This window comes from Pistacia vera, unplaced genomic scaffold (genome assembly GCF_008641045.1).
Source record: "Pistacia vera cultivar Batoury unplaced genomic scaffold, PisVer_v2 Contig507, whole genome shotgun sequence".
Classification (NCBI taxonomy): Eukaryota; Viridiplantae; Streptophyta; class Magnoliopsida; order Sapindales; family Anacardiaceae; genus Pistacia; species Pistacia vera.
Genome location: NW_022196343.1, coordinates 749323 through 758672, shown reverse-complemented (window position 1 = coordinate 758672; position 9350 = coordinate 749323). Strand labels below are relative to the sequence as shown.

Genomic DNA, 9350 nt, shown 5'->3' with positions numbered 1-9350 from the left:
GCATTTCGTATTGACCTAGTTTATACATTCAACCTCAACAAAATAATTGACACAATATAAAAATCTGATCACTAACATCAAATATCATATTTTCATACATATATATATTTATATATATAGTCCATACATGGATTTTTATGCATGATGAGCAATAAAAATCCAAAATGCACTATCACATGTGCCATACCCAAAAAAAAAAAAAAAAAAAAAAAAAAAAAAAAAAAAAAAGGGCATGCACCACATTTCATAGTGGCTATCTATCCGTGCATAACTAAAAAACAAAATGCCCACCCATGTACATCATCTAAAAGGATATATGCAAGCAATCCTAAAAAGTCCAAAAGATGATCCTACCCCCATGTCAAAATATTTGCTGCCCATATAACAAAAAACTAACCATCAATATTGTTAGCATCTCTAGTGTCACTAGTTGAGGTTCATGAAATAGCACTAGCAGATGAGGAAGACATTTCATCAGTTGGAGATGGCGATGGCAGTCGAGTTGGAGCTCTAGCTCGTTGGAAATATGCAGCTGCTATAGTGATCTGCTTTAGCATCTCCAACATTTGAAAATGTTGTTCTTCAAGCATTTTTATTTTCTGTTTTTGTTGATCAAATAAGATGAACTGCTCCTCCAACTCTTTAATCTGAATTTGGCCCTCCTTACATAAGATATCAAGAAAATAAATCAAGAGTTCATGTCCTCAATAATGCAAACCAGTGATGCTTTCTCAATACACTAAAAATTTATGTGAATGACTATGGATTTTTACTGCTTTTTACAAACAGAATCGACATGCAAATGATGAAATTTGAACATTTAAATTCATAAATATCCCATTAATAATTTTGATAAATTAATTATACAATTAAACCTCACATATTGACATGCTAGCATATGGTGAAATATAAGATTGTAAGCTGAAAGGAAATTAGTGCATGAACTTAATGGCATTTTGTTTGAAAAAAGTTGATTTTATTTTATTTTTCTAATTTGTTTCTTTCAGCATGTCCTACTCATATACCCTAGAGGGGCTACAATAATGAACAAACTCATCCCTACAGGAAAGAGAGATGCTATTAAGTCAACTCTCTCTTTAACAGGTATGAGAAAGGAGAACATGTCATCAATAAAGTAAGTTGAGCACCTGAAAATCAACAAATGCAATTAGAGCTCCATGTGTGCTCTGCATCTTCAATTTCAGATATCTTGGGCATCTGATAGAAAAAATGTCAACCAAAAAAAAAATTAACAAAATAATATATTTCATAACAAAAGTTATGGTTCTTACCTAGAAAAGACTTGAATTAATCCTTGCTCTGTACAGGTTGGCCTGAGATTAGCCACAAAAAGTGTTGGACATGGGGTACCAATTTTGGGGACATTAGGGGGAACTGAAGAATGATTCTGCCATTACAACAAAGATCCTTGAAGTTATTGACAATGGAAAATAATTGTTCGAGTGTGCAAATGTAAAATTTATTATGGTCAAGATGATTGTCTTAACAAAAATGAGCTATTGATATGATTGAAAACAAGGCATGGTCCTATAATTGCCTGAGATTAGCCACAAAAAGTGTTGGACAGCCACAAAAAGTGTTGGACATGGGGTACCAATTTTGGGGACATTAGGGGGAACTGAAGAATTATTCTGCCATTACAACAAAGATCCTTGAAGTTATTGACAATGGAAAATAATTGTTCGAGCGTGCATATGTAAAATTTATTGTGGTCAAGATGATTGTCTTGACGAAAATGGGCTATTAATATGATTGAAAACAAGGCATGGTCCTATAATTGGGTGCATTGACAATAGCTTGAAATCCATCGTGCATCAGATTATAAAAACAATGCAATTTTACAACAAAAATTTAAGAAAACACGCAGACAGGACATGTTAGGAAGCATCTCAAAGGACTAATGATTTATGAAGACCATGTAATCTTAACTATATCTTTCAAAGTTAAAAGAAAAGGATATAATAGAGCATATAGCAATAGCAGAAATACACAATTGGGAGCGGGAGAGAACAATAGGTAAGTAACTGCCAGGAACTGGAATTGACTTAAAAAGAAAAGCAAGCTGAAATGTCGCCCGACCAATTTGGCAGCTGTTATCTCACTAGCAGCTCTTGCCTTGAGGTTTCCAAGACTGAATGATAGAAAAAGGGAAAAAAAAAAGAAAAAAAGAAAATGAGGATTAATAATCAGACAAGGTTTCATAGATACATGAAGAACTGAAAATCAAAAAGGTAGATACTACACTCCAACTTCTGCAAACAGGGCATGTAGTAACCGCTTTTACTAGGACCTTGACCTTTCTGCTAGAAGTAATCACTTGAAAGTAAAAGTATGTGCTAATTGATCTAGAAGTAATCACTTCTAAGTAATGAAAGTTGTGCTTAAGTAATGCAGACGACCTTTGTGTAGATGGATAACCAATCATGTTGTAAGCAGAATTACCCGTTCCAGGTATGTGAATGCTGCCAAAACCTGCTAGCGCCCAAGCATGCAAAACATGTGCAATGTGAGCATCTATCAGGATGTGTCCTTCGGGTGACTAAGTAATTAATTTGTAGTCCAAGTGAGAGATTAGACAAGCACCAACCTGCTCATATGAAACAAATGAATGAGAGCAAGAGAAAGATTACAAACATTATTAAAAGGTCTAAAGTGAGCCAAGAAAAGAAACTGTTTAAACAAGCAACCACAAGGTAATCTGACACAAACTAATTAAATCTAGGCAATCCACCCACCAGAGTCAGAAGAACCCCTTGAAAATGTGGAGGATGCTCTTGCCTTCTTATCTAAGCCACTTCATTCATCATCTAATAGTAATAACCAACGAGTACACATGACGTCACCGAGCAACCAAAATATATAACAGAAATCAAATCAAATTTTAAGGGAAGATATTCAACAAGCTACAGACCTGTTCTTGAGTGCTTAGGTCTGGAATTAGATTTTGCAAGATCAATATATAGGATTGATCCTTTCTCAAGATCAAACACCATTCCCTGCAAACAGAGGAATGCAAACTAAAATTAATATATCTCATGCTCTGAAGCACTGCAGAACAGCAGTGGGTATCCATGCACACGTTTTTGAGTACCAAGTGCCAAAGCCTTGTCAACAACATCAAGAATGAACAAAATAATTTGACCTACAGCAGATTCAAATCACACAATCTTCAAGTGTTTTGCCTAATGCTTTCTGTACTAGTTTCTCTGATATTTCTAAGGATCGGGCATAATGGTAAATCCTCTCTGTTACACTTCAGACAAAAATGAAAACACAAAAGAAAATAGATGGAATTGTGGCGGATAGTATATGGATTGGAAAAGTCCATAAATTTTACTGAACCATAACTGTAATCCATATTGCAGATTTATGTAACAGAACGACTTTTAAGAATAACTTAGGCACATGCATGAGTTTCATTTGATGCTTATTTTCCTGAAAATGACATCATTAGCAAAGACAAGTGCTCTAAGTCTAAACATAAAGACAAAGAAGCCTCCATCAACAGATTATATTTGCCCAATTTGATTAGTTTACTGGTTACATCCCTTAGAAATAACATAGCTTATAGATACTACTCACAAAATCTAAGGCATGATAGTGGCCAATAAACTAGTATCAATATGTTTCTATTTAGAAAAGATAATGAACTAGCAGATCCAAAATTTGGCACCAATTCACAAGTTATCAAAAAAAAATTCAAGTACCATTGAGAACTAATTATTATGTCAAAATGCAATGTCAATACATGAAAATTCATCAGCTTCGGGAAATTTTCCTGAACACTCAAAAGTTGATTATAAAGGAAGCCACATGTATCATGTTCTTCATTCACAACCAAAACAAGGAATAACAGTAAAACTCCATGATGGAATAACTAAATCGAACAATCCTCACATGTTTACTTTCGTCGGATTTTGATTTACAAAAGAGAAATGGCTTATTCTTACACGATGAAACAAAAATCAGTAACAAAACATAAAAATATTAACCAGACGACGTCAAATTGAAAAAGACAAGAAATGAATCCTTACCTAAATCGAAGAGCGTGTTATGGGTTTGAGTTTAGATGGTGTCGCCGTGGTCATGGCACGGCGGAGCTGCGTTTCCAGCCAGGAAACAAAGTTCCTGGAGACTGGAGGGTGTGATTGCATGATAGATTGTTTGGGTTTGGAGTCTTTAGGCGCTCGTGTGGGTGTAAGTGAGAGAGAGAGATCTAATCAGTGGAGAGATGTTGCAGTGGCAACTGGAGAAGTCTTGATTTCAGGGGGAAAATGGAGAAGAAAATGCGAACGGCGTGGAGAAGTAGAGAGTGTTTTGCGTGTTAGGGTAAAATTAGTTTGGGGATTGTGTATAACTGGGTTTACTATCTTTTTAATGTTTTTTAATTCTGAGTTTCAAAAATTTCTGTGCAAAATTGTTCACTTTTTTTTTTACCCTAAAACTGGGTTTGGGGTTTTGTTTTTCTTTAATTGTAAGGATTTAGGAACTTTTCAATTTGTTTACTTTTTAAATTTTAAGGAAAAATTGTTTACTTTTTATTTTTTTTTTAATATGGAAATTTATTTTTTTGTATTTTTGTGGACCACAATCGAACGGTTTCCTAGATAAATGAAAAACTGGTTCGGTTCCTGGTTTAGTTCGGTTTCTACATTTTTCTAAACACCCCTACATTTGGGTGTTCGGGATATGCCTCGCCAAAACTCACCGAAGTTAACAATTTCTATCGAAATAGGCACGGAATAAGCGCCAAAGTCAATAAGCGAGTTGTTGTCTACTGAACGAGAGTAGTAGAAACTAGAATTGTTGTTCCAATGCCGGAAGGAGGTCGACTATGAGGGTTTGTACAAATGAGTGAAATAGCGGTTAAGCAAAAGTTTTAGGGAAAAAGTGGTAATGTCAGATGAAAGAGAAGACAAAAATAAAATCTAACACCCTTCGTTTATTAGTAACAATAAACGAATTTAAAGCACTCATTACAATTATAATAGCCATTGTAATGTCAAATGAAAGAGAAGACAAACATAAAATCATCCATTATGAAGTTAAAGCCACCCATTTAGGAACGTCACTAACAACAGATGCTTAAACAAATTAAACAAATGTTGTGAAGAAACGGATTGAAAATCAAACAATAAAATTGAAATACCATTTGTAAAAGAATGAGATTTGACATAAAAATAAAAATAAAAAGTTACCTTCAATGGGGAAATGTAGGTGACAAAAGTAGAATCAAACAATAAAATTGATTTTGGTTACTAGTAGTAAATATTATTTTTAATAAATAATATTTAGTGGCTAACATTTTGGTTGCAAAAAAATCCTATTAACAACTATAACTTTAGTTGCCAAAACAACATACCCAAAATTTCAATTTATTTCAAGCGAGAACATAGGGAACATAGGGTGCTCAAAATTTACCATACATTTGGAAACTAAAATCTTAGTTGCCAAAAAAAGATAATTTGCAACTAACTAATTAGTTACGCAATAGTAATTTTAGTCACAAATTAAAATAATATTTTTTCATTTTACCGGGAAAGTTGGGTTTAAAAAAAATTATCAACTTTTAGCGACTAAATACATTTTAGTTGCTATACATGAGTTTTTGCAACTATTTGTAATATGCACAAAATAATTAGTTGCCAAATGTACCCTGGGCCCTTTGTAATTGTTGTCAGAAGCTTGGATATTTTGGTAATTGTATTATTTTGTAACTAAAACAATAGTTACAAATTAATTAATAAATATTTGCATCTAATTTAGCAACTATCCAGTAGTTGCAAATAATTGTTTTCTGTAACCATAATTTTAGTTGCAGAATCCCTTGTTGTAGTTGCCAATTGTGTTTGCGCAAAAATTGGCAACCAAATAAATTAGTCGCTGATGTGATATTTTGGGCAACAAATCAAATTAGTCGAAAAATATTAAATTTAGACGCCAAAGGCAAGAATAAATGGGCCCAAGAATTTTATTCCCTTTTGCTGATTGATTGGAATTTAGTTACTAAATGTAAGGTATCTGCAACTATTTTTGCCTAGTTGCAAAAAAATTAGTTGCAAAGTACTTTTTCTTGTAGTGTATTTTCGTCTTTTAGGAAGAAATGATATTTTGGTAATTTTACAGTGCAATTAATTTTAATATTAAAATTAAATTAGTGAGATTATATTTAAATATATCTCTATATATAGTTAAATAAATTATTATTATTAATTAAATGTTAATATATTATTATATATTAATTAATTTTAATTATAATGATAATGAATTAATTAAAATACCATAAAGGGTGTGTTTGGTTGCAAAGGTGAACTAGGGTTGGAGCTCATGGCTATTCCTAAGTGGAATAGGGTTTTAATTGTTGCACTATATAAGTGCAACTTAAAATTAAAACAATGAGAGAATTATTCATTCAATTAAAACCTATTAGAGTCATGGAAGTGACTCTATTTTGGTGATAAAAAGACCCTATTGGTGATTAAAATGAAATCATATTGAGATAATTAAAGAATTTATGAATTTATTCACGAAAATCGCTTCCTAATATTTTTCTTATGAATTTAACATGTTTGGAATGATTTTGGAAAGGGTATGAGTTGATATTAGGTTGTGGTTTATGGATTAGGGGTGATTTTATCTCATTTATGTTGTTTAGGGGGTAAACTGTCATATTTATAATGGTTGACTTTGTCACTTTTCAATCGTCCAGGGACCAAAGTGATATTTTTTACTTTGTGTATAAAAAGAACATGAAGGGTTGTGAAACAGTATCACCGTTCATCCATCCATAGTGCCATTTTCTGGCGACTCTTCGTCTCCCTTTTCCGATGACCTCTGGCGACCTTTCATCTTCCATTTGCACTGATCATCATCGTCCCAGATCACCACCGCGATCACGTGTTGCACCGCCGCGACGTTTCGCATTCTAGCCATGATTTTGCCATTTTCCGATGACCTCCGGCAACCCCTTTCCTTAGTGCTTAGAGCCCCCAAATGTTCTCACACTAGGAAAAGCGCTAGGATGGAGGAAATGATTGAGTTGTTTAAGCAGGTGCAGATTAACATTCCACTCTTAGATGCCATTAAGCAAGTACCTGCTTATGCCAAATTCCTCAAAGACTTGTGCACACAAAAGAGGCGAATGAAATCTCACACACCCAAGACTGTACATTTACTGAAAAATTTAAGTGCGGTTGTCTCAAACCACATTCCCCCGATATTAAAGTATCCTGGAGCTCCTATTATTTCTTTTGTGATAGGTAATGTCACAATTGATAGCGCACTCTTAGACTTAGGGGTGAGCATGAACTTATTACCCACTTCCGTGTATGAACAGTTTAACTTAGGTGAGCTCAAGTCTACTGAAGTCATCCTGCAGTTAGTTGACCGATCGATCAAAATGCCTAGGGGCCTAATTGAGGACGTGTTAGTTAAGGTTGAGGAACTATATTTTTTGATGGATTTTCTTGTCTTAGACATGGAGTATATGAGTAGTGGAAGTATGCCATCGATTATTTTAGGAAGACCTTTTGTAGCAACGGCAAATGCTTGCATTAACTGTAGATCAGGAGAGATGGAAGTGTCTTTTGGGAATAGGAAACTGAGACTTAATGTGTTTAATACTGGTTTAGGACCGATGCGTGAGGACGACAAAGAGTGTTTCATGGTTGATACTATTAACAGTCTAGTGGAGACTCACGCCCCACAGATGTTGTGATGATGCAATTTGCACTCTTATGAATCCGTTTGTTGAGGAGATATGTAGCTTGAGTGTCGTGTCTGAGATTCAAGAGGTTAGTGCGTATATGGCTAGGTTGCCCACTCTAGAGCGTCGACCTTGGAACATCATGTATGAACCCTTACCACCTTTGTCTAAGACGACACAACTGAGGTCAATTGAGTCTCCACCAGTCTTAGAGTTGAAGGCTTTTCCTGATACTCTAAAGTATGTTTTCCTAGGACCCAACAAGTGTTAGTGTATGCCCTAGGAACCAATCGTGTCATCGGTTCCGAGGCATTATGTTTTGTATATATATGTGAATGTATATAGTTTTTATATAAATTTTATCTTATCAATAGAAGAAAGTGTTCTTATTTCACATGTGGTTTATTGCTTCATTTATATATATGTATTACATGTGAAATGTCCGGATGATACAAATCTTTATAAGATTAAAATCATCAAAGTATTCCTACATAGGTAATATTAATTGTGGCACTATATTACTAGTAGGCATGCTGATGCCTCCGTAAAATATCATGTGATGGTATTGGTGTGGGTATTATAAAGTTATATCACTAGAGCATTAGCATGGATACGCAGTTAGTGAACTGTTTATCGAATATGGCCATTTATGATGAATCACATGGACATTTAAAATGTAGTCAATGATTTATCATAAGATCGTACTAGGGTATTATTAATCCTTAGACCTAAGATATCACGGTTGGATTCTGCATAAACGCATATGGTTCTATGTGTGTATAAACATGAGGCCATCATGCCATGTGTTAATAAGCCGATTTGGCCATGTGTTGTTTATGTGGGAGACAGTGATAGTCAAGATGGATCCGTTGACTTGGTATAGATTGATATCAAGTTCCTAGACAAATGTCAAGATACATTGGAAAAGGGAATCTCCGGCCGGGGTATACAAAAGTTACATGAAAGGTTGTTTCATAGTGACACGTTCCATATGTATTAAATTAAAATTAAGATAAGGATTTTGACATACCATGAATCCATTCTTATTGGGATTAGATAACGGAAGGATTTGATTATACAACGTGTATGATTGTAAAGGTTCGTTGGAGTATATCTTCATTATGACTTAGGGGTTTGGAGCATTGCTAGATGCCTACCATAATCATGGGAGTTTATTATAAAGTTATGACAAAACATATCGAAATAGACTGTGATATTGGGCCCACGGCTAGGCCACAGTGAACCTAGAGGTCACACATAAAACCAAAGGAATGGAGAAATACTAAAGAGAGTTGATTATCCAAGGTTGGCTAGCACCTACCAAGGGTAATAAAGTTTTTATATTAACATTTTCTTTATATTAAATTGGATTTTACAAGGGGTTGTATTGTAAACAATTAAGGTTAAATTGTTATGTAAACAATTTAAGAGTTAAATTGTTATATAACAATTTAAGGTTAAATTGTTAATTGTGATTAAATGTTAATCCAATGTTATCATTTAAAGAAGTTTAACAACTTCATAACAATTATGGAATGTTTAAGGAAGTCCAAAATAATTATTGAATGGTTTACAAAAATTCCTATATAACGAAAATGATATATCATTTTTTAGTAGAGAAAAA

General features: G+C 33.9%; 1 protein-coding gene across 13 annotated transcripts; it reads right to left on the bottom strand.

Moving 5' to 3' along the window:
* Nucleotides 1-233: 233 nt before the first annotated feature.
* Nucleotides 234-4361, bottom strand: LOC116105964. 13 transcript variants are annotated; one of them, XM_031392332.1, is made up of 8 exons: nucleotides 4056-4361; nucleotides 2933-3017; nucleotides 2757-2828; nucleotides 2421-2608; nucleotides 2011-2152; nucleotides 1293-1408; nucleotides 1149-1218; nucleotides 234-662 (listed from the first exon to the last, which is right to left on the bottom strand). In XM_031392332.1, exons 4-8 carry the CDS (start codon nucleotides 2444-2446, stop codon nucleotides 438-440), a joined length of 579 nt encoding a protein of 192 aa, XP_031248192.1. In that variant the 5' UTR covers nucleotides 2447-2608; nucleotides 2757-2828; nucleotides 2933-3017; nucleotides 4056-4361; the 3' UTR covers nucleotides 234-437. The 13 variants fall into 13 exon arrangements, 6 of the variants coding, with proteins under 6 accessions (XP_031248192.1, XP_031248187.1, XP_031248188.1 ...); XR_004124179.1 differs by having other exon boundaries at nucleotides 609-662; nucleotides 1293-1652; nucleotides 2101-2152; XR_004124177.1 differs by having other exon boundaries at nucleotides 609-662; nucleotides 1293-1652; nucleotides 2464-2608.
* Nucleotides 4362-9350: the final 4989 nt, after the last annotated feature.